This window comes from Erigeron canadensis, chromosome 1 (genome assembly GCF_010389155.1).
Source record: "Erigeron canadensis isolate Cc75 chromosome 1, C_canadensis_v1, whole genome shotgun sequence".
Classification (NCBI taxonomy): domain Eukaryota; kingdom Viridiplantae; phylum Streptophyta; class Magnoliopsida; order Asterales; family Asteraceae; genus Erigeron; species Erigeron canadensis.
Genome location: NC_057761.1, coordinates 29,630,049 through 29,655,163, shown reverse-complemented (window position 1 = coordinate 29,655,163; position 25,115 = coordinate 29,630,049). Strand labels below are relative to the sequence as shown.

Sequence of the window (25,115 nt, the reverse complement as noted above, 5' to 3'; positions counted from 1 at the left end):
TTCAAAAAAAAATTGAGTTTTTTTAAAACAATTTTTATGATACTTTAATATTATTTTTTGTTATTTGTGAAATTTAAAACTTATATTTCGTTATGAAATACTTATTTGGTATTATTTTTTAGTGGATTATAATTGTATTTTGACTATTTACGTTTACTTGTAACAAGTTTGTAGGATTTTTATAAATAAAATAAAATAAAGGGTTATTTACTGAAATGTTACCTGTACTATCCACCATATTATTGGTTTGATACCTTAAACTTTAAAATTACCTTCATCATACCCCAACTTATCAATTCTCCTCTCGGACGATACCTGAACTCGACGGGCGTCAGTTTGGCCGTTAATTTGGGGTATGACTACTGCAAATTTTAAACTATAGGTAAGGTAATCAGTAATATGGTGCATAGTCCAGGTAACATTTATGTAATTAACCATTATTATTATTATTATTACTATTATTATTATTATTATTATCATGGTTGTTGTTTTGTTTTTTTATTACATAAAGTATCGTTTAGGAATAAATAATTTTAAAAAGTTTGTTGATATATTTTGTAAATATCTACTTTTATTTTATAAAAGAATTCTTTAATTTTATATCAAGTTTATTTTATTAAAAACTATTAATATATCAAATTATAAATCCATGATGATTTTAATTGTGTGTTTTCATATTTATATATTTTTAGCAATAAATTCGAGTTTTATAAAAAAACATACTATTATTTATAAAATTTATTTTTTATTAAAATAATATTTTATTTTATAAAAGATCATTTTTAGTACAAAGTATTTTTTTTTGTTTTTTTTTTTATTTTCAATTTTCTTTTCAAAGGGGTAAACCGGAAAGAAAACTTTAATTTCTTGTATTGCATTAGTACATGTACAACTACTATGTAAGGTTTGAATTAGCTCAAATCGGATTTAATCAACTCCATGTGGTGGTATCCATTCAAGACTTCAAGTACATTTATCAATGTTTTACATGAAATTAAATATTTACAATAATATTTTTTATAAAAATAAAGTATTCTTTTATAAAATAAAAGTAAATAATAATAGTAATAATAATAATAATAAGGGTAAATTACAAAAATCATACCTGATATTTGTTCGAAACTACACTGGTCATACCTACAATTTAAAAATTACGCGATTCATACTCACTTTTGTCAAAAACTTACACTAACCATACCTGTCGCTGACGGTCGTCTATTTGACCGTTAAGTCAAGTCACGTGTCATGCATGTGAGGTATCAAAACTGTAATTTCGTGGATACTTCAGGTATTATCCATGTAATTCACCATAAAAATAATTATTAAGAATTTTAGAGTTATTTTTTTTTTGAACAGCAGTGGTGATTGGACTCAGCGGTATGCTTCGTCATTGTCCGGCAGAGATCGACCAAGTCACCAGCACAGTCAATCCAAGGGCATAACTGGCGTTGGAAGTCCCATTATCGTTCTGAAGGAAACGAGCTAAATGCTAGAGAAAACGCCCATGCCCAACCTCATTGGCAATGACTTCCCAATATGCCTTTCAAAGGTTTTGAACCTGTGACCAACATTTGGCTGAAAGACATAAGGGACATTAAATGTCCAGTTGGGCTAAGTCCCAAGGACTTAGAGTTTTATTTATACTTCATTTATTAAGTTGGGTAGATATGACATTTATAATCAAACAATAATTTTTATAATGAAAAGTATATTGAGAAAAATAGTTGATACAAGAATGCATTTATTAATAAACATGTCATTATTATTTTGTTATATGGTTCTCATCCTTATTATATTTACCCATATAACAAAGATGAGAACCATATAAAAAAATAATAATGACATGTTTAATAATAAATGCATTCTTGTATCAACTATTTTTCTCGATATACTTTTCATTATAAAAATTATTGTTTCATAATAAATGTCATATCTACCCAACTTAATAAATGAAGTATAAATAAAACTTTAAGTCCTTGGGATTTAGCCCAATTGGACATTTAATGTGTTTTATGTCTTTCAGCCAAATGTAGGTCACGGGTTCAAAACCTTTGAAAGGCATATTGGGAAGTCCTTGCCAATGAGGTGGGGCATGGGTGTTTTCTCTAGCATTTAGTTGGTTTCCTCCAGAACGGTAGTGAGACTTCTACCGCCAATATGCCCTCGGATTGACTGTGCTGGTGACTTGGTCGATCTCTACCGGACAATGAAGAGGCATACCGCTGAGTCCAATCACCACTGCTGTTCAAAAAAAAAAAAATCTAAAATTCTTAATAATTATTTTTATGGTGAATTACAAGGATAATACCTAAAGTATCCACGAAATTACAGTTTTGATACCTCACATGCATGACACGTGATTTGACTTAACGGTCAAATAGACGACCGTCAGCGATAGGTATGGTTAGTGTAAGTTTTTGACAATAGTGGGTATGACTCGTGTAATTTTTAAATTGTAGGTATGACCAGTGTAATTTCAAACAAACCTCAAGTATGACTTTTGTAATTTACCCTAATAATAATAATAATACTTAATTACATAAATAGTACCTGGACTATGCATCATATTACTGATTATCTACTTATAGTTTAAATTTTACGGTAGTCACACCCCAACTTAATGGCCAAACTGACGTCCGTCAGGTTCAGGTATTGTCCGAGTGAAGAATTTATAAGTTGAGGTATAATGAGAATAATTTTAAAGTTTTAGGTATTAAACCAGTAATATGGTGAATAGTCCAGGTACCATTTCATTAAATAACCCTAAAATAAATTAAAAATTGTCGTACCAACTGGTATATCCAGTAATACCAAAAAAAAATTTCACATCAATATGACCAAAAATACCTGTTTTTAAAACATTGGTCCAAAAAGTAAATATAAAGCCAAAACTAAGATGACAAGTCTAATAGCTAAAAATAACTTGAGCGCCTAGGAAGTAGGCAATACCACCTAGGCCGTTCACCTTAATGCATGGGCCCTTCTGAATTGGGTTAATGTTTATATTAAGCGATATGAATAATTCTCCTAACTAAATAGTTTAAATATCTTCTTAATTATGAGATGATGACATATGGATAAATCAGAGGGCAAGATTAGAAAAGAGAATTAGTGGATAACAAATGTCACATCATTATAGTTTTAGGAGAATTTTCAGGCTATTCTTTAAGAGGATTTTATCATTTTCCTTATATTAATCTAAATCTTGGATACCTTCTAATATATGCCTGGTTAAAACATTATATAGACCCAATTATGTACTACATTATTCGTTCATGCTACAACCCACATCATTATTTGGATTTGCCAAATCGTATTTCGTTCGAGTTTTTTATATAAGTTACTTCTTGGTTTTTTTTCATATTTTTTCCCTTTGAGTTTCCAAATAATTATATTAAAAATATTTATCTTTTTTTTAGCATTATTCAGATTTTACCACGTTGGATTCCTTTCGGGTTAAAAATTCAGACTTTTCGGATTTCCAAACAATATATTAAAAACTTTTATTATTTTTTTACGGTATTGCCTTTGAATAAGTATCTATTTTGTATATCAAACATAAATTATCAATACAAAATATAACCCCACCAATTGAAACCATGCAACGTGTAAACGTAAACTATGTGGTTTTGTCCTTAAATAAAATATATGTGATATGATAAACTTTTAAACAAACTTATACCTGACACAATGTTTGTTAATTCAGTGTTTGAAAGTTCAACGCAAACACATTAAAATAACACATTCGTTTCAACATGACAATTGGTGACCCGCAACAAAGAGAAAATGGATGTTGTCTATGAGGCCAATTCCTTGACTGCATAAACAAAAACTAATGATGTTGACATATAGAAAAGGACATCATCAGAGGGTTCACTCCTCATGATACTAGAAATTAGGCTTAATATCATCGGTAAAAAGATTTACCGATGACTAAAGTCTAGCACAATTAACGACAGATTTAACTACCTCAAGTCAAATTAGCGACGAAAAAACTTTGTTATAGTATTTGCCGAAAAAACACAACATTCACCGACAATTTAATTGAATTACCCGACAAGTTAATTGATTTACTGTTGGGTAAGCGACAATTTTTTTTTATATTTTATAAAAAGAAATTTGTGTAGTCCCTGACGGATTTGATTAGCATTGCTCATAAAGAGAACTGTTAGAAATACAAACAACTTACAAACAAATTTTTACAAATTGAGTTGTCACCAATGAAATAAGGTGAGAGAAGGATAAAAGAAAATAAAGTTTGATATCTAATCGGTCCACCTAATTTGACACATAAGTTTATATAGATTTGTTTCTAATTAGTTTGTATGTTTAGCATTGCTCTTTGATAAATTATTATTTAATTTTTAAAAATCCTTTGATAATCGGTAGATTATTCTATAATAACTTTTAGTTTGTTTTAGACATAACGGTTTAGTGCCAAACTAGATTTTAGACCCATGTCCAACACTGGATATGGGATTTATGATATTAACAATATTAAATCTTCATACATTTAAATCATAAAAACTTACAATTTAAAAAAAACACGGTTGAAGTGTTATATTTTGCAAGTTGTAGTACAATAATCATAGGTTAATAAGTCATTAGGTTGTTTTTATTAGCCTAGACATATTTTCAATCACTTGTTCTATGATAATATGATAACAATTAGGATTGTTTTTATATTTTTTGATAACAATTAGGACTATTCTAATATTTGTTAATCAGTCATTAGCTTTTCAAATAAATATTTTTTTGTAGAAAATATTTCATATGTTAAATTTTTTTTATTTAATTAAATGATTGTAAATTTTAAATGTTTCTCTCAAGTTGATGACTAAAAATAAATGTAAATTAAGTATTCAGAGTTAAAAAGTGTAAATTATTGATGGAAAACAAAAAAATGTAAATTAATGAGACTTTTTCTACAAATTAATATAAATATTAATATAATAATATATTTAGATAATGATTATTAAGATTTTTAATTTGTATTTTATTTAAATGATGACATCATCAAAAGTCAATTTGATGAAATCGAACGATATGATTGATTAGTTAATCATTAGTTCCGTTTTATAGTATATATTAAGATATTTTATAACTTTTCGTTTGCTTTAGATATAACGGTTTAGTGCCAAATATATTTTTCACTTTCCTTTTATGATTACTAAATTATATTCCAACAATACCATAAATAAGTTTTCTTAAATATGATCGTGTAACAACACTTGGACTCCACGAAACAGAATGACCGACTTTAATTTTGAGTCTAAGGTCCAATACCACAATAATAACCCGTCTGATCACCTATATAAAAAGCCTTCATAAGTCGTATTTTTTCTCCCATTCGTTACAACAAATTAAAAATTAAAACCCTAAATTTTTTTACCAAAAGCATTATGAATCGACAAATTATTCTTTTCGTAGTCTTTTTTCTACTTTCTGCTTCTTCCTTGTTCGTGGCAGGGGCCAACGACGACATCCTAATCCGAAAAGTGGAATGGGATGGAGAGGAATACCGCCTCCAGCACGATTTCAACGTCTTCAAGCACAAGTTTAACAAAGTATACGCCTCGCAAGAAGAAGAGGCTTTCAGGTTTTCGGTTTTTAAAGCTAACATGTGCCAAGCAATGCAGAGGAACAAGAAGCTTGATGATCCGTTGGCTGTTCAAGGGTTTACTCGGTTTTCTGATATGACGGCAGCGGAGTTTAGGAAGCATCTTGGATTGAAGATTTGAAGTTTGGTCTCGGACTCATGAAGAAATAAAACTTATTTGGATTCTAGGTGATATGGATGATGTAGAAGCTAGACCGAAGGTTTCATGGAATTCGATCTTACCGAATTTAAGAATCAGTCTCTTGTTTTTTGTTGTTGTAATAGAAATAATTTGAAAGATAAATTGTTTGATTTCGTTCTAATTAATATACTTAAACCTTGATTCGTTTTTATTCTTTAAGCGTGTTTATGGTTTGAATGATAAGAATAATATTTTTAATTTATCGTATATTCTTATGTCTTGATGACTTGATATCATGATGTTAAACTTCAGAATTGAAGCATAAAACATGTAACCCCAATAATCATTGAGGAAGACCTTATAATGAAACCGAATTGTTTCTAAATTTATGGTTTATAACCAAAACCGAGTAATAAATTTGGGTTTTGTTCGGTTATGGGTATAGAATATGGTTATAAAATTAAAAACTAACATTGTTTCTTATAATTATTTTTAGAAAATTTTTGATGTGGCAAATTCATATTTCACTTTAAATTTTTATTTATTTAATTATGATGTCATATATATATAAATAAAATAAAAATAGCCCTTTACATGTTTAATAAAAGCATTAATCATTTATTTAAAGGAAAAAACATCTCTCTTATATAATATTACAAACAAAATGTATTTTTTTATTTACTTAATACGGCAGTCATTTCTATTTTAAAATTTTTTATTGTGTTAATTGATTTATTAACGATATAATTATTGTGTTAGTTGAATTACTAGATTTATATCAAGTTATAATGTTTTAATAACAAACATTAAATATATTTTTAATATATTTTATAATTTTAAATTTTAATTAACAAGTTGATTAACTAGTATGGTTATAAAATTAAAAACCAGATTACGTAAAAATTATCAAGTTATTCATAAATTTCACAAGGTTAGATTTTACTTTAGTTATCCTCAATAAATCATTGAGGAAGACCTTATAATGATAGGTAGTTAGGTACGAATTGATAATTAGGGATCAACAGGATAAAGATCGTTAGAAGATGAATGAACTTACCTGATTACAAAATCCATTTTATAAACGAATTTTAATTTCGTAAGAACAAAACTGAAGAATGGAGACTATTCGATTTCGTCATAACCACATTTTTTTTTTTTTTTGAAATTTAAATCTCATTCACAACATTTCTACTCCAGAGTAGAACACATACATAACACCTTTCAAGGGATATTAGATTACATTAAAACCATTCCAATCCTCCCAAATAATAGACCCTCTCTTTAATCTACTTTTATACCACAAAAAACCTATCGTCTTAATATCAAAAAGAACCTTATTACTACAAAACTTCACCTCGTCAAAAATCTTTTCATTCCTCGCTTTCCATAAGCACAAACAAGAGACAAAAACAATATTCTTGAATATAGTTCTTGCATTTTTTCCCAAGCCAACATTCTTGTAACTCTCGACCATGTCACGAACAGAAGAAAAAATAAGAGTGCCAATTTTGCACCAATGGGCAATCTTGCTCCAAACCTCCATAGAATAAGGGCAGAGGCATAGTAAGTGTTCGATACTTTCTTCCTCTATTTCACACCAAGCACATTGAGATGTTCCAAAATTACAGTTTCGTACCTGAAACGCTTTATAAGTAGGTATACGGTCCATGGCAGCCCGCCACACGAAAATGTTACACTTTTTTGTTACACCCTTCGCCCATTTGAAAACAAACCTGCCGCTATAATCCTTGCCTTTTTGGAAAAACTTTTTGACGCTCTTTACCGAGAAAAGCTTATTTGAAGCTCCCGTCCAAACCCATTTATCCTTTTCCTCATTGATTCTGATCTCGTTTAACAGGTTGCGAAAATCAAACCATTCATCAAGGGCCTCTGTAGGGAAGGGATTCGAGTACCAAACATTGTTACCAATAAACCTTTTCGATTCCAAACAAAAACGATCTTGAACCAAACAATTCTTTTCGGTCTCCAATCGGAATATTAGAGGAAATCTGTCTTTCAAGTAAATATTATCAATCTAAGGATCCAACCAAAAACGTATACGGTCCCCTTTTCCACACACTCCTTTAAATAAACTATTTAGTCCAATTCCATTCACTTTAACTCTATCAACTTTCCTAACAATTGCCATCCAACCACTAGCAAGGGATTTATTAATAGGAACTGAGTTCCAGCCCCTGCCACCACCATGAATTGAGTTAATAACCATTCTCCAGAGTGCATTCTCCTCATTCCTATATCTCCAAATCCATTTAGTTAACAAAGCTATGTTCGAGTCTTCCAACTTACTTAAACCCAACCCTCCATGTTTAATAGGTGAAGCCACACGATCCCAAGCAACCCAATGGATTTTTCTTTCTTCTTGAGATCCACCCCAAAGGAATCGTCTAATGATAGTTTCAAGTCCCTCGATGACCGCTTTTGGTACAACAAAAAATGAGAAATAATATGATGGTAAACTTTCCAAGACGGATTTGATGAGAGTAACTCGTCCCCCGATCGAGAGAGTTTTAGCTTTCCATGTAGCTAGTCGTGACTCAAAAATTTCGAACAAGAAATCTCAACTGGAGATTCTGTTGATGTTTGCGCCAATTCGAAGTCCAAGATATTTAAAAAGTAGTGTTCCTTCCTTGCATTTAAACACTGCAGCCGCATTTTTTACTTCCATATCATCTACCCCAATCCCAAATAAATTTGATTTTCCCAACATGATGTGTTTATTCACAACAATTATGAGGCGACTGTTGAGACTTATTATACTTGCCACAAATTCTCATTCCTTTTAAGTCATTGTCCAAAACGTAAATATAAACCCAAACTAAACTTGTGGCCCCAGTAGGCAATACCACCTTGCCCGTTCACCTTGATGGCCCTATCTGAATTGGGTTTATGTTTATATCAATCTAAATCGCTTGGATACCTTCTACTATATGTCCGGTTAAAACGATACAGTCTATACTAAATTAAAAAAACAATTCATTGTAAAAAAGAAAAAGAGAAAAATGGATCGATGTTGTCCATGAAGCCAACTCCTTGACTGAAACAAAAGATAATGATGTTGACATATAGCAAAGGACATCATCAAAGGGTTCACTCCTCATCGATAATAGAAAGTGGGCTTAATATCAGATTTACCGATGACAAAAGTCTGACACAATTAATGACGACTTTATTACCTCAAGTCAAATTAGAGACGAAAATACTTTGTTATGGTATTCGCCCCAAAAAAACGACATTCACCGGCAAGTTAATCGAATTATTGTTGGATAACAGAGATTTTTTCATATATTTTTTAACAAGAAATTTGTGTAGTTACTGACGGACTTGATAAATTATTATTAATTTTTAAAAATCCGTTGATAATCCGTAATTCTATGGTAACTTTTAGTTCGTTTTAAATATAACAGTTTAGTGCCAAATATTTTATAATTTTTCGTTCGTTTTAGCTATATAACGGTTTAGTGCCAAATACTTTTTACTTTCCTTTTATGATTACTAGATGGATATCCGTGCGATGCGGCGGTGATGGTGGTAGCGACGAAAGTGTGGCGACAGCGACAGTGGTGGCAACGATGTGCTACGGTGACGATGGTGGTGGCGTGGTGGTGAACGTAAATTAATTGAATGTAAGAGGGGTTAATATGGTTCTTTAAGGGTTGAAGAATTATGTTGTAATTTATTTCCTTAAGGCTATTATAAGTAAATAAGGTGAAAATGTTTAAATTAATGAATAAAAAAGAGAAGTAATATGGCCATTTCAAAAATCTTAATTACTTAAAGGGGGGGGGGGAGGCAGTTTGCTTTATAGAGTGACATAGATTAATTGTATTCTAACAATACCAAAAATAAGAGGGGTAATAACTAGCTAATAAGTGTCATATACACGGGTTTTACAACATTATTAATATAAGAAATTTGTATACCAAACAAAAAAAATATTTATACGTTACATGTAAAAATATACTTAAAAAGGAAATTGAGATATTTAAATGTAAATACTGAGTGATAAATCATATCAGAGTTGGATGGTGTAACAGAATTTCTTTTGTACAAATCCTTTCAAAGAAACAATATCTTAATTTTGATTACATAATCGACCGAGTTCTGATTAATGTCTTGCAAAAAAGTAATTTTATTTTCGTTAGCCATGATTTTTTAAAAACAATGAAAGCAACAGCTAGTTTATTGGGTTTTCAATAATTTTGTCTGTTATGATTTTATTTGTAGGTTTCAGTTTATATAAGAAGAACTTGTATCCTAAATATAATTTGATTTTAATTACGAATAACAATAATGTGTATTCTAAATATAGTCATTGATATAAATATATAACATCCCTAAGTTTTAGCTATATTTTGTTATTATACAATAAAGTATTAATTATTTTTAAATTGGGTTAAAAGTGTAAATTGATGATGAAAAACCAAAAAGTGTAAATTAATTTAGACATTTGTTGATTTAATTAATTTTGAGAAATTGAAAGCTATGATTGATCAATTGAGGTTAGATCTGCCTTTTAATATATATTAAGGTTTTGAGAAATTGAGAGTTATGATTGGTCAATTAAGGTTATATCAGTTGCCTTTTAGTATATCTACCAATAAAGTAAAACATGATAGACGTAGTTTTGAAATGACACGTGGCGTAATCTTTGATCGACACATGTTCTTTAATTTATTTATTTTGTTAAATTAACTTTTTTAGTTGTATATAAATTCAATTTTCTTATTAGACTTAGACTTAAACTCTAACTCTTGGTTTATGAATACAAAAGACATTATAATCTTATTTGATTGATCTTTTTTCTAATTAATAAACCATCTCTTTTTCTTTCTTAATTCTTAAACTCCTATTACTTATATTAATTATAATAAGTTATTAACATGAATACTTCAAAATTTTGAGTTTGTGATCCAAAATCACAAGGCTATTTGTCATCACTACTATGCTTACAAGTTCCAATTTTGATGTGGTTTAAAAAATTAAGGTAAATCCTAAATTCTAACTAAACATATATTATATTTATCATTACTGTTTATTATAATTTAGCTTTGATCATCGATTTACTTCAACAACAATTTATTTCATACTCACGAATTGTATGAGGCATATTCAAATTTTTTTTATAATAAAATCTATATAGCTACCGTACATTGTACGGATATTAGGACTAGTATCTTATATATATATATATATATACTATAAGACAGTTGAACTAATTGTAATATTGTTGTTATTAATAATTGGAATCAAGCTATACTTAGGATATACATATTCATCTTATATAAACAGAATCCTACAAATAAAATCACATACACAGAATAATTGAAAACCGACGAACCAACTGTTACTTTTATTGTTCTTAAGAACGATAGCTAATGAAACAAAATTATTTTTTTGCAACATATCAATGAGAACTTAATTAATTAGGTAATCAAGGTTAAGATATTGTTTCTCTAGAAGAGTTTGTATAAGTTACACCATATAGTCTTGATGTCATTTAACATTTAATATTTACATTTGAATATATCAATTATTTTCTATGTATATGTTTACATGTTAACGTATAAATATTTTTTTTTTCATATACTATATCTTATATTGATAATGTAACAACCGCCTTAGAAATAATTTAAATAAATCCATGATATGTTCTAGTTTCGAATATGTGCTCACATGAAGGTCTATTCAATCTTAAATCTTGAATTATAAGACGAGTCTATGGTCTATTGTGATAAGAATATTAGGTTTCAAGACGTAAGCGATTGTATTCAAGAAATTCTAGTCCGAAAATGTTTCATTTAGACCATACATTTATTAGAATCATTAGTTAAGGGAAAACTATAAAAGGGTTAGAAAACCCCATTTTTCCACTTCTTCACCATTTTCTCCCCATCTCACCTCTCTCTCTCTCTAAAAAAAAACACACACATACATTCACCATCTTCACCCACAAAAATTCATCATTTGATTTTGAGTTGTTAAACCAAGATTTCTTGCATTTTTAGCTTCCTTGTGATAATCAAAACATATTTCTAGCATCGATTTTCAGGTAACCACAACAAATTTTGAGATTTTCATCAAAAATAAAAGTTTACTTTTCAAGTGTATGTTCTTGATGATTTGGTCCATTTTTGGTGTAAAAATCGTGTTAAAAGTTAGTGGGGTTTGTGTCTAAAAGTGGTTAGTAACCTTTTCGTGATCAAATTTGGGTCGTAAACATGTCTTAATCTTCAAAACCCTCGTTTTTGTTTGAACAGTCCCAAATTCGTCCTAAAAACACTTAAAACGAATTTAGTATCCTAGAAATGAATTTAAGGTCTATCTTCGTTCAGATACACCTTACGAATTTAAAGTCTATCTTCGTTCAGATACACCTTACGAATTTAAGGTCTATCTTCGTTCAGATACACATTACGAATTTAAAGTCTATCTTCGTTCAGATACACCTTACGAATTTAAGGTCTATCTTCGTTCAGATACACCTTACGAATTTAAGGTCTATCTTCGTTCAGATACACGTTACGAATTTAAGGTCTATCTTCGTTCAGATACACCTTACGAATTTAAGGTCTATCTTCGTTCAGATACACCTTACGAATTTAAGGTCTATCTTCGTTCAGATACACCTTACGAATTTAAAGTCTATCTTCGTTCAGATACACCTTACGAATTTAAAGTCTATTTTCGTTAGTTGTAGAAATCATATTTTATACTTAGTTGTAATCCAAGTCTATCATGTACAAGGAAACCCTAATTAAGGTATAATCAAGACATATTCGATCTTGTTTATCAAAGTGCGAGTTCAAAGACGTTCATTACAGGTCTAGTGTATGAAAAACACTGTTGAGTCAAACGTTTAAAGATCTTTAGTGAACCAAATCATCAGTACATCAAGGACACTTAGTGAATAATTAATCACGAGAACTAATACATGTATCCATCTATGCTCAATGGTTTGTGATTAGGTTGACATCAAGACATACTTGGATTCGAGTAGATATATTTTACTATATCTGTGCTTATACTCTGTGCTCGCAGAACTACGTTGTAGCAGATCACTGTGAGTCTTCGTAGCCCCTTTTTCTCTACTTATTTCGGGGTGAAAGGAATACTACTCATGCTTTTATACATGTCGTAACTACTTTTACTACTCTTCGACTATTTGACTACTTGATACTACTAGCCGGTCCTATTGAGGATTGTGTGTGCTCTATTGATACTATTAGCCGGTCCTATTGAGGATTGTGTGTGCTCTATTGATACTACTAGTCAGTCCTATTGAGGATTGTGTGTGCTCTATTGATACTATTGGCCGGTCCTATTGAGGATTGTGTGTGCTCTATTGATACTATTAGCCGGTCCTATTGAGGATTGTGTGTGCTCTATTGGTACTATTAGCCGGTCCTATCGAGGATTGTGTGTGCTCGCTTACTTATGTGCAAGTTGGTCACTAGCCACTACATACTACTTTACACTTGAGATCTATTGACGGCATAAAATGCTTTTATACTACTTGTTTATACTCAAACCTACGAACTCACCAACCTTTGTGTTGACTCTTTTAAGTATTCCTTTCAGGTAATCAGGCTAATCGTGGCTAGGAGTGGTAGCATGGGACTATTAGCAGACTTCAGGATTTAGGGTTGGAGTTTGCATGCTTGTACTTTGTGGTTGGTGGCAATATGCCCAAGCGTATCCCCTGCGTGGGACTTTTCGTACTTGATTTGATCATCTTTGTTGAACTTGTGTGTAATAACTACTACTATGCTTGTTTGGTTATGAAATTGACTATTTATGTTTATTCTAAGCACTCATTTAGTATTCCTATGTAACATCCATGTGCGCGTGTGCTTTATCTTACATCCCGAGTTTTCCGCCGCTGTCGGGGTGTTACAGATAATGTCATAAAACTCGTGTATCTGACATGGGTCAAAAATCTAGTATATACTATGAGACAGTTGAATTAATAACTTATTAACCAATCAAATCGCTCAATTTTATCAAATTGATTTTCGCTTATGTAATCATTTAGATTTACTACAAATTAAAAATCTTAATAACCATTATCCAAATAATATTAGTATTTATATTAATTTGTAGAAAAAGTCTCATTAATTTACACTTTTTTGTTTTTCATCAATAATTTACACTTTTTAAGCTTGGATATTTAATCTATATTTATTTTAGTCATCAACTTAAAAAATTTTAATAAAATTTACAATCATTTTAATTAATTAAAAAATTTCAACATATAAAATATTGTATTCAAAATATTATTTAAAAACCTAATGACTTATTAACAAATATAAGATTACATTTTTATAAATTAAAAATATTAATATTTAGTTTAATATTTAATATAAACACAATTTGAACTCTAGATACATATCCCAAACATAATAACAGATGACGATATACAATATCATTATCTTTTAGTCAAAAAGGTTCGATTTACAACGGAGTGTATTAATGTTTAAAGTTACAGTTGTCACTCAAATCAAGAGTTTTAATTGTTATCAAAAAGTATAAAAACAATCCTAATTGTTATCTAATTATCATAAGACATGTGATGGTAAATAAACTTATGAGTGTTATTGCCCGTATTATGATCAAATAAATATACTTGAATATCAAGTACAAGATCACAAGTATGTTTATATTTTAATTATTTATTATCTTTCATAATAATATCACATTATGAGTACAACTGGTTTCAAAATATTCAATAATAAATAAAGTGTGCCTTGTGAAATGATTACGGCAAACAATTCCATCAATATGTATCGGTTAATAATGACAGTGATGAACCTATGATTATTGTACTACAAGTTGCATAATATAAAACTTAGAACCGTATATATTCAAAATTATAAGCTTTTATGACTTAAATGTATGAAGGTCTAATTAATATTGATAATATCGTAAATCCTGTGTCCAGTGTTGGACACACGTTTAAAATCTAGTTAAGATAAGATAAGATGATCGTGTAACAATACCTGGACTCCACGAAACAGAATGACCGACTTTAATTTTCGTAAACAATAATCCGTCCGATCACCTATAAAAAGTCTTCATAAGTCGTAGTTGCATGTTTTTCCATTCGTTACTACCAAATTATTAGAACCCTAAATTTTTTTAATCAAAAGCATAATGAGTCGACAAATTATTCTTTTCGTAATCTTTTTTCTACTTTCTGCTTCTTCCTTGTTCGTCGCAGGAGCCAATGACGACATCCTAATCCGAAAAGTGGAATGGGATGGAGAGGAATACTGCCTCCAACACGATTTCAACGTCTTCAAGCACAAGTTTAACAAACTATACGCCTCGCAAGAAGAAGAGGCTTTCAGGTTCTCGGTTTTTAAAGCTAATATGCGCCAAGCAATGCAGAGGAACAAGAAGCTTGATGATCCGTCGGCTGTTCAGGGGTTTACTCAATTTTCTGATATGACGGCAGCGGAGTTTAAGAAGCATCTTGGATTGAAGATTTGAAGTTTGGTCTCGGGCTCTCGGTGCTGCGTGCGGGTTTGGGTAAGGTTCGGATTCAAGAAGATGATACATATAAAAATATTATTCGGATTCTAGGTAGGTGATACGGATGATGTAAGAAGGTTTCAAGGCAATGTTACCGAATTCAAGAATCAGTATTTTATATTTTTTTTATTGTTGTAGTATAAACACTTTGAAAAATAATTTGTTTGATTTCTTTATTATCTATTCTTTAAGAGTGTTTATGATTTGAATAGTACATGTTACACGATAATAATAATTCGTTTGATTTTGTTGTAATATACTTATATCTTGATTAGTTTTTATTCTACATGTAGTTACAAGATAAGTATTAAAATTTTAATTTGTTATATTCTTATATGATGACTTGATAAAACATATAACTTAATCCCAATTAAAGCCGGGTTGAAAGATAACACGTTATCCGGGCACCGAAATAAAAAACCAAATCTTTATAACCGAAACCAAGTAATATAGTTGGTTTTTGGTTCGGTTATATATAGGTATAGAATATATTGAATTTGGTTAAACCGAAACTTTCACAAGGTTGAACTTTACTTTTAGTTATCCACTTATCCTCAATAAATCATTGATGAAAGACCTTTATATAATGGTAGGTACGTATATATGTTATTGTTCAACACATATAGAACACAAAACAGAAGGTGCACCACTGATTTAGAGAGCAAGAAATAAGAATTGATAATTGAGGATCAACAGAATAAAGATCGATAGAAGATGAATGCACTTACCAGATTAATTACAAAATTGATTTTCTAAACGAGTTTTCGTACATAAAAACAAAACTGATCGAAGATGGAGACTATTCGATTTCGTCATAACCACATGACGTATATATCCACAACAATTATGTGAAGACTGTTGAGATTTTTTTTTTTTCAATGATCCACTAGCTTAGTGGTGAGACACCCAGATGTTGTAACTCAGGTCACAAGTTCGAATCTCGCTTCGGACGTGGTAACTAGCTTATATTCTAGGCGTTGTGTTGAATTTACTGGGAGGGACTTGGCAGGGGGAGGGGAATGGGTAGGCTCACGGTATCCAGTCTGGATATCCTGTGATCCGGCCCACTGATGTTCTAAAAAAAAAAAAAAGACTGTTGAGATTTTCTCTAATTATTTTCCTCGAACTCTCGATCATTTCTTTTGAGTCATTATCCAAAAACGTAAACATAAGCCTAAAAGGAGATGCCAAAGCCTAAGCTGAAAGACACTGTCTAGGCCTTAGGCGAGCGCCTAGCCCGTTAGCCTTAATGGGTCTACCTGAGTTGGGTTTATGTTTATATTAATTAAACTGATCTACTAGAGTTAAGATTTTCAAATTTTAGCTTGAAACTTTCATTATACTTAAGCATGATATGATGAAGCGGGTCATCTTTGATTGGCTTGTCAACCACTTAGGAAGGCAAGTAGGGTTCATGCCAATAATAGTTGCTAAAAAACATTAAATCATATTGTCTCAGTACGTACACTTCAATAAAATACAAGTCATAGAGTATATGCCACTAGGATGTGGGTGAACCCTCCTTTATCTATATTTATATCTATACATCTATACTACTATATAAAAATTATACCCCATATTGAGAAGTTAAGATTAAATGGGACATGCGAAATTACCATTTTACCTTTAATGAATTAACTTAAACAATCATTCTATTATCTTCAAAAAGATATACACTACTTTTTAAAATCAAATATCTTTATATCAAATACCAACACCACTTGCATATGCCGCCACCAACGATCACCGCCACTGTCACCATCCGTCGATACCACCACATCATTGTCACTGTCATCACCGCCGTATTGCACGGGTAGCATGCTCGTCAATTCTTCCAAACTTGCCGGGACTTCAAATAGGTGAACTAATTTAAATGGCTTAGATACCTTTTTTAGACGCATATGGTTCTATCCAATGAAACGTTGACAAATAGTTAATTATAGACTTACAAATAATGTTGATGCGGACCCAAGCATTGAAAAAAAGGTTATGATATATTTAGAGGCCCAAGATAAAACTTCTAAAGGTGTCTCACTAAAATGAACATAACTTTTGCTACCAAGTTCCGTTTGTTCGTTTATGCCTCACTAAAATGGACAAATAGGTCCGTTTGTTTAGGAAGAATTATTCTTGTCGTCTTGATATTCTTTGGAATAAACAAGCTTGATTGTTTATCCCAAAACTCCGTATGCGTCAAATGTATATTTGAAATATTTGGAAAAGTAATGTATTGAGTACATATATGAATCAAGTGTAGTGAAAAATGAGAGATAGACGGCTTTCCTACTTGGAAAGCAGCTTTAGTTTTGATACGTCCTTGTTTCCTCTTTTCTTTACACATAAAATGAGAGCAAGAGAGAGATGAAGTGTCACTCAAATTCCTGAGAATCACGTTCTTCCACATGTAGATGCACTCATCAATCATATGATATGTCGTCTAGTCTAGTTATATATATAGACCTGACAAAAAGTTTATATACGTTACTTATTGGTGTATATATATAGATAGAGAAAAGTGAATATAAGGTTGTCTCACACCTAATTTTATGTGTGAAATCCTTCACATACAATTTTTTTAATATTTTTTGATTAATGAATAAATGTTTGGGCCCCATGAATTTTATGGATTAAAAAAACAATATGTGAGTGTTTCACACCTAAGCTTAGGTACCTAACAGCCTTATATTTCCATCCCCATATAGATATATAACATGTACATAGAAGTTGCACATATAGATTATTATCACATCATGGCATTCACGGCCGGCTTAGGCATATGCCTAAAACTGGACAACCGGCTGAGACCCGAAATTATAAGAAAACCGATTTTTTAGTTTATTTTATGTATATATATATATAACTATATAAGAGGCGGGGACAACAGAGCTAGGTGGTGTTAGGCCTCCCGCGGTAAACGCAAATGCAATAAATATTTAATTACCTGACTTAAAATTCTCTAAGATTTATGTAGTATGACTTTTCTCCAATGAATAAAAAGAAGCCATACTTTGACTCTGCCACAAACTATATATAGAAAGTATATTCGACAATTATGACCCAAACAATTAAAATTGGGTCATTCTAGGTCTTCAACTTAATTATTTTGGGTGACCATGGGTTTTTTAACTTTTCTCAAGCAGGTTACAATAGGAAAAAAAAAGTAAAAACTTAGAGGACGGGTCATAATGGGCAGGTGCTTAGTAATCATGTGACTGATATGGATCATGAAATTGAAAAACGATAATTCTTCCATAGCTTAATTCGCAACTTTGCTTGACGTTATTGAAAACCATAAAATTGAAAATCTGAACCACCGGCGAAAACTGCACCTGAACCGCCGCCTGAGAATCTGACCATTTATGGTAGTGAATCAGACATAGGGATGGTGGTGGCGACAGGTGTCGGTGGCTGGAGGGTGATGTTCGTCATGGACTGTTGACAGTGGAGTGATGATGGATATGTCATGGGCTCATGGCCGACGACGAAGATAAGATGTAGTGCGACGGAGAAAATAATGATCATCGGGACCCAATTGATACATTTTCAATACTGCCCGTAATGATCCGGACCCATTCTGATCCGGACCCATTCTGATCCGGACCCGTTTTGACCCATTACCTAACCTGATCCGACGCGTACAATTTGCCACCTCTAATAGAAAGTATTTAACTTCGTTAGTATTGTGACAATACTACGCTAGTTTTTGTTATATTTGTTCTAAACTGAACAAGCTTTTGTAAACGATTCAATCAAATTTTGGACTTATTCTGACAAAGTTTTGGATACTTAAGGCAATAAGAGCAATTTCCATAAGCGTTGGGGGGCAATATTGAACATGATAAAAAGTGTATATGTGTGAGTAAAACGGTGGTTTAGTGCGTGTATGCAATACGAAGTAATGAACGTGAAATTCGGAGGTAAGCAGCCGACGGGTACTCCGTCAATGGCATGGTCAACGATAGTCGTCGTCGTTTCACTTCTCTCCGGCGCATCTGTTGTTCATAACATCTTCAAGCCTGATTTGGTTTATCTTCTCTCTCAATTTCGCATATACTTTATTTTACTTTGCATATGAACTGTTTGATGAAATGTCTGAATGAAATAACAAAATGTTGTGTTTTGTTTGGTATGTTTTTACATTTTGAACTGTTTTTAAAGTTTGTTCACACTTGTTTATATGTTCGTATATGTTTGATCTGCAGACGCTGCCACCAATTGATAGTGCTAAGATGCAACAGCCCGATAAATAATGAACGTTTCGATACGAGCATTTGTAATTTAGGAAAGCGTGTATTTCATATTGAACTGTAATAATTTTATGTTGTTTCCGCTATTTGTGGTTGAATCTTGAATCATAATTTCAAATTTAAAGTTTCTTCGTGGCATCCTGCATCCTGTAACGTATGCTATATGAGTTATTAAAAGCTCTCTTTTAATTATATCAAAACTTGTTATGAGCAAAGGTAGCGCCATGAATTCAATATAAGGGGTTATTCTTATAGTAAAATCGTAACGATTCATGATTTCCCAATATAACAAAGGTTTTGGTGATGATACCTTTCTATCAAGGAGTTGTAGCAACATATGCCATGTGATTAGAGGATGCCTGATTACAAAAGTTTTTCCAAAGGTTTGCTGATCTTACATGGGAGAAACCCGACGGTTAGGAGAGGCCCTGACCAGCCAGCCCGCCTGCTGGCTCTGCTACTGGTTATGAGGTAAGTATTTTGATTGTTAGAATGGGTAAATTGAGCGTAAGGTAGATATGTGTAAACTGTTGCTAGAAATTTGCTGAAGCCTGATTTGTGTTTATCATCGTGATACTAAGTTACTAGCAGAGCAACAACCATCATAGAAAGACTGTTTTTCACTAGAGACTTTTTGATGATTGTAAGGCGTAAACCTTATTAATCTTTAGTCAGTATCTCAAGGAAGATGACTCATGTAAAAGGTTAATTATATTTTTTGAATGCTCAGTCTAAATACAATGCCAACCCTCGAAATGTACTATTAACGAGGATGCTATTTAAATCTGTCACTTTCAGTTTTGTACTCCAACAAATTAGGGTATCAACAACAGTTGATATTAACATCCAACTCGATATATTTACTTTACCCTAGCTGATCAGTGTTCTTTTAAGAAAGTGTTATGTTAGATTATATGATCTTTATGTGTGTCATAGTGCTGGGAAATCATAGTGGCTGCTAGAGTTTCACCGCGTTATGTAACACCAAGACACCATTACCAAGATAGAACATTTGCCAATCAAAAAAGCTTTATGAAAAAAACTGTAATAGGGCCTATTTTTGTAGAGTAATGATACACATGACTAAAATGGTAGACCTATAAACATGTCTAAAAGTTTTATAATGGCATATGGCATGATCAGTGGGTAAGAGAGATTGAAATTACTAAACGTAATTTTTTTCTCTCTCTATGAAACTTAACTATTGATCATGCCACTTGCCCACGCTAAATTTTTTGGCATATCTATAGGCCTACCATTTTAGTCATATCTATCTTTTTTTCATTTTTGAATAGCTTATTGGTGCTGTATAAGATATCTTTCTATTTTGTCTATGGAACTTTTGGATATTTGATGGATAATGCCAGTGAAATTTTGGAGCAGACATTTAAAGTTTTGGTTGAACTTTGATAATTGCTATAATGCTAAGGTGTGTCTTAAAGTTACAAGAACTTCAATAGTGATTTTGTTTTCCTTTTAAAAATAAAAATGAAAAACTAACTCCTCTTGAAAAAAATTAAGGTGCAGCCATATAGTGAAACAAGAGAGCAATTTATTCTTTTTCATTTTAACGAGTACTAAACTGGATTTGGTGCTAACTTATCACCAAAGAATTCAGTTGTTAGTACTCAATTGTCATTGTATCACTCATATATTCTTAGATCTCGAATTCTTTCTGCATTCAATAGCTCTAAAGCCTGAACTTCTTCATGCATACTTTCTTGTACATGTTGATGACAACTTACCCGTGAATCAAGATAGCATTCAAAACTAGACACATTATCCTACTGATTCAATTTATTCCTTGTACTGTTTGTCTTATAGGCTTTTAGCTGTGCAACCTCAGCCCTTTCAAACGTATTCGAAACTGTGTTTATTATTGGGCATTGGCTTTCTATGTACCAGTCAGTGTCCAACTGTCCAAGTGTAGATTGGATTCTGGTTGTGGCTGGTTATGCAAGTTGCAAGTAAAAATTATACTAAGAAAGCTTTGGAGCCCAACTGAAAATGGAAGGTACCAAATTCATTGTGGGTTTTTTGTTAACATTTGTAATTTGTGTAAATTGACAACTGATTGGGCCTTGCTAACCATCTTCCCCTCAAAAAGGTACTTTGTAAAAAATGCAGGGATATGATGTCAACTTCTAAAATAAACCATGTCTTTGTTTTTGCATTCTCTATACAAATGACCAATAGCATTTCCATTCTGTAAAATGAAAACCACTAAAACCTGTATCGACCCATTTACATACAAACTGGGCGATTCTGGTTATATTTCTCACTGACGGATCAATGAGCTAATTTAAATGCCCTAACTAGAAACGAACGGGCCAAATAGTTGACTAAGTCATAGGTGACACATAATGTATTATGTATATATAAATTCACGAATATCTCCTAAATTGCTTTAACTATTAAGTTTAGATCTTTATTGGAATAATGTAGTTTTTGTAATCGTACATATATAGAATCCCAAAAAGTGTTTTTAGCTACAGCCAGTAAAAATTTCCACTTTAAACTGAATGTGTTTTGACACTCTATAATCTTCGATATCTAACGGTTACTTAGTAACAATATTGTTTTCATTTTCCAGTTCATTCTGCAGCTATTTCATGGGAAAGAAGGAAGACCCAGGTATGTATGCAGAACCCCCCCACCCCTTTCCTCTTTTTTTCTTATTTTTCCAAATTCCTCTAAACAACTGCATCTAAAAGTCTTCCCTTAATAGAATTAAGATTATTAGGTTATGTTACTCCTTTCCTAAAAACAGATGCATTGATGCAAAATGCTAAACTTTCTTACCTTTGCTTCTGATGAGTACTACATATCTGGTGAACTTAGGCATCTAGTAAGCTCTACTACAATATGTAATCACTACAATTATAAGCTTACATTATCATTTGTCTGTGCGTGGGTGTGGGTGTTTTGGGGTGGGGAATTACTGGGTGTGATTTAGTTCTCCACTTCTCCATGTTGCAGAACCTTCAAATGTTTGACATAGCACCAACAGATTCACTCTCTTATGGCTTTTTTTAATAATATTTTAATTTTGTGGCTAATAGTTTGAAAACGGACATTATCCTAAGCCCTAACGATTGTCGATTCCAGCCCCAGAAAGGCATAAACAAATATGTAAATATTTGTGTCCCAAAAAAAGAAATAAAAAATTGTTTCTGATTATTGTTATTTCACTACCAGACTATAATCAAACAATGCTCCCTGCCCATCCTTCTCCATTTTTTCCCCCTTTCTAAATACGTTGTTTTGAAAGGATTCTTGACAATACAATACAAAATAAGAAAAGTAAAAATGGTGTCAAAAGAATGCAACATGATTTATAACGACTTCCAACTGATATTTTGTTTAGTCCTAAATAGATTTAGGTGCAAGAACCAACAATTCTTTAGTACGTGTTTAGGCTTGAAAACAAATGCAATCAGGTCTCTTTCAATTTGGTCAGCATTGGGTTATTTCTGTCCTGTTGATATTTGTGATATTTGTTCTACCTTTTACCCATCTCTACCAACATATAGAGGCAGATCCTGGAAATCACGACGTGAAGGGGATACAGTTTCGGCTTAAAATTTTGAGGACATAATAAACCAAAAACATGATGATATACATAAATATCATGTATCTATACTAAAAGTTTCCGCGACTTCTTGTACACTGGATCCGCCCTTGTCAACAACTGCAATCTTATTGTTTTTCGTTTCCATTTTAATTAAAATCGTGATATCGGTCCCTTAGGTCTTCCTAAACCACGAACCCGTTTTCTATGCCTTATATGAGAAGTCAATTGGCTTTGGGCAATACTTAAAGCACTTCAATAAACAATCTCCTCCCTGGTAGTAGATTTTATCACGAGTCGAACAACTTGGCCAACGCTAGTTGAATCGGCACGCTTCATAACTTCTGGTTGTTATTTTTATGTCAAATTTCATATTTTCCTTTTCAGAATATGTTTGTAACTTGTTGCTTTGACACCAAAAAAAATTTCAAACTATAACAGCTCATGTGTGCATGTGGGAAGAAGGTGGATGCATGATGAAGGAAAACATGGACAGCATTCCTCTTTTAACTATAAAAAGCTACAATAATAACAACTTTAAAAGCTTTTCCCTTCTATCATCATTATTACTCCCTTTTTTCATAACAATAATTCGATCTATTGCACACCAAAAAGATTTAAAAAAAAAAACCGATTATAACAACAAAATCGATTAGGGGAAAAATACGATATTCCGGATATTCAGCTATAATAATCCAAGTATTCTTAATCTTCAATACTAAACTACAAACAAGTTGAGCATATATCGTATATTTGTATCTATGACATTAGAAAAACAGTTAGGAAGCAAAAAATGATTAGATGATTAACGTAAGACGGCTTCCAATGGGTCTCATCAGTAAACCTCATGAGTTGATGCCAGTGATTGACATTTCTCTACTGAGGCACAACCGATCGACACGTTACTACCAATGGACCTGATTACTTCATTATCCCTTCCTTAATCACTTTAATTTATTTATTTTTTGTACACATATATCCACACATGCATAAATGAAGGAAAAGGGAAAGAAAAAAAATCATACGCAAGCCACTTCTTATCAGTAATTCATCGGTTGCCCTACCACTGATGAGGTACTTCAAGTGGCGTCAATTGTGAAAGACCCACTAATGGGGCAACCGATGAGGGTCTTGCTCTACCCATTGGCACTGCCCTAAATAATATGGCAATGATATTAAAATCCACTCGGTGCAAGTTTGTAGAAAAGGAGTTTAGCTTTGTTTGAAAGTACCTAATCTGCTTTCCACTTTTGTACAGAAACACATGGCCGGCATCAAACTGAATATATGAGACCATCCCTTGACGTTAAATTGTTTTCCCATCCGATCCAACGTGATTACAAACTTTACTATTACTAGTCGGTATATTTCTTTGCGTTATAATAAAAGTTCAGATCTACCCCAGTTACATGAAACAATGACATTTATGTCGGTAAAACGAAAATTGTAAACTAGGTGAAGAATGCCAATGGTGAGTAAATGATGAAAGATCGATAATGTTTAACTTCCAGGCAAACAAAAATTAAGTGATCAAAGTATTTTTTTCATATATATATACCAATTTAATAAAGAAATAACTATATCTTTTTTTTTTTCCAATAAAGTTTAGGTTTGGTCATGCTTATGAAAAAGGGGAATCGCGCAGTTGCAATTTAGAGCAAATCGCAACTTACTGGTTGGAAGGCTAGTGATTTACACTTAACTGCAACCATGTGGTTGCGAAGGGTTAGCTTTTAAGTCGTTGTTTCTTTATTGATAAATTTGGACCCGGAAACATTCTCTTCATATACCAATTTCAGTTCTAAAAGAAGCCCCTTATGAAAAAATCCTTGTCTCCTGCCTTGAGAGAATTTCCTCGCATGAGGATTTGAACCCACGACAAATCCATTTAATAATAGTTGGTCTTTTAAGTTATTGTTGTGTGGATTGATAAATAATAACATATATTTCACCCGATAATTAGACGGAAACTAATAGATATAAATTAAATTTTACCACTGACAG

At 31.8% G+C, this 25,115-nt stretch overlaps 3 protein-coding genes and 1 long non-coding RNA gene across 5 annotated transcripts; all 4 read left to right on the top strand.

The window, feature by feature from the left end:
• Positions 1-5,402: 5,402 nt before the first annotated feature.
• Positions 5,403-5,741, top strand: LOC122589304 (cysteine protease RD19A-like). Its single transcript, XM_043761584.1, has one exon. The coding sequence runs from the start codon at positions 5,403-5,405 to the stop codon at positions 5,739-5,741; it is 339 nt and encodes a 112-aa protein (XP_043617519.1).
• Positions 5,742-14,912: 9,171 nt separating this feature from the next.
• LOC122589294 (cysteine protease RD19A-like) lies at positions 14,913-15,251 on the top strand. Its single transcript, XM_043761574.1, has one exon. It carries the CDS (start codon positions 14,913-14,915, stop codon positions 15,249-15,251), a length of 339 nt encoding a protein of 112 aa, XP_043617509.1.
• Positions 15,252-19,079: 3,828 nt separating this feature from the next.
• Positions 19,080-19,732, top strand: LOC122585681. The gene is made up of 2 exons (XM_043757805.1): positions 19,080-19,317; positions 19,496-19,732. The coding sequence occupies exons 1-2, from the start codon at positions 19,177-19,179 to the stop codon at positions 19,541-19,543; spliced, it is 189 nt and encodes a 62-aa protein (XP_043613740.1). The 5' UTR covers positions 19,080-19,176; the 3' UTR covers positions 19,544-19,732.
• Positions 19,733-19,934: 202 nt separating this feature from the next.
• On the top strand, positions 19,935-24,760 carry LOC122596984. Of its 2 annotated transcripts, XR_006323395.1 has the most exons (4): positions 19,935-20,011; positions 21,365-21,554; positions 22,134-22,174; positions 24,721-24,760. It is a non-coding gene; the product is annotated as an uncharacterized LOC122596984 (long non-coding RNA). The 2 variants fall into 2 exon arrangements; XR_006323394.1 differs by lacking the exon at positions 24,721-24,760 and having other exon boundaries at positions 22,134-22,217.
• The last annotated feature ends 355 nt before the right edge of the window (positions 24,761-25,115 follow it).

Coding starts and splice junctions, on each gene's coding strand:
- LOC122589294 (XM_043761574.1), top strand. CDS start 14,913: ATGAGTCGACAAATTATTCTTTTCGTAATCTTTTTTCTACTTTCTGCT.
- LOC122585681 (XM_043757805.1), top strand. CDS start 19,177: ATGCAATACGAAGTAATGAACGTGAAATTCGGAGGTAAGCAGCCGACG. Junction 19,318..19,495: donor ACATCTTCAAGCCTGATTTG/GTTTATCTTCTC, acceptor TTTGATCTGCAG/ACGCTGCCACCAATTGATAG.
- LOC122589304 (XM_043761584.1), top strand. CDS start 5,403: ATGAATCGACAAATTATTCTTTTCGTAGTCTTTTTTCTACTTTCTGCT.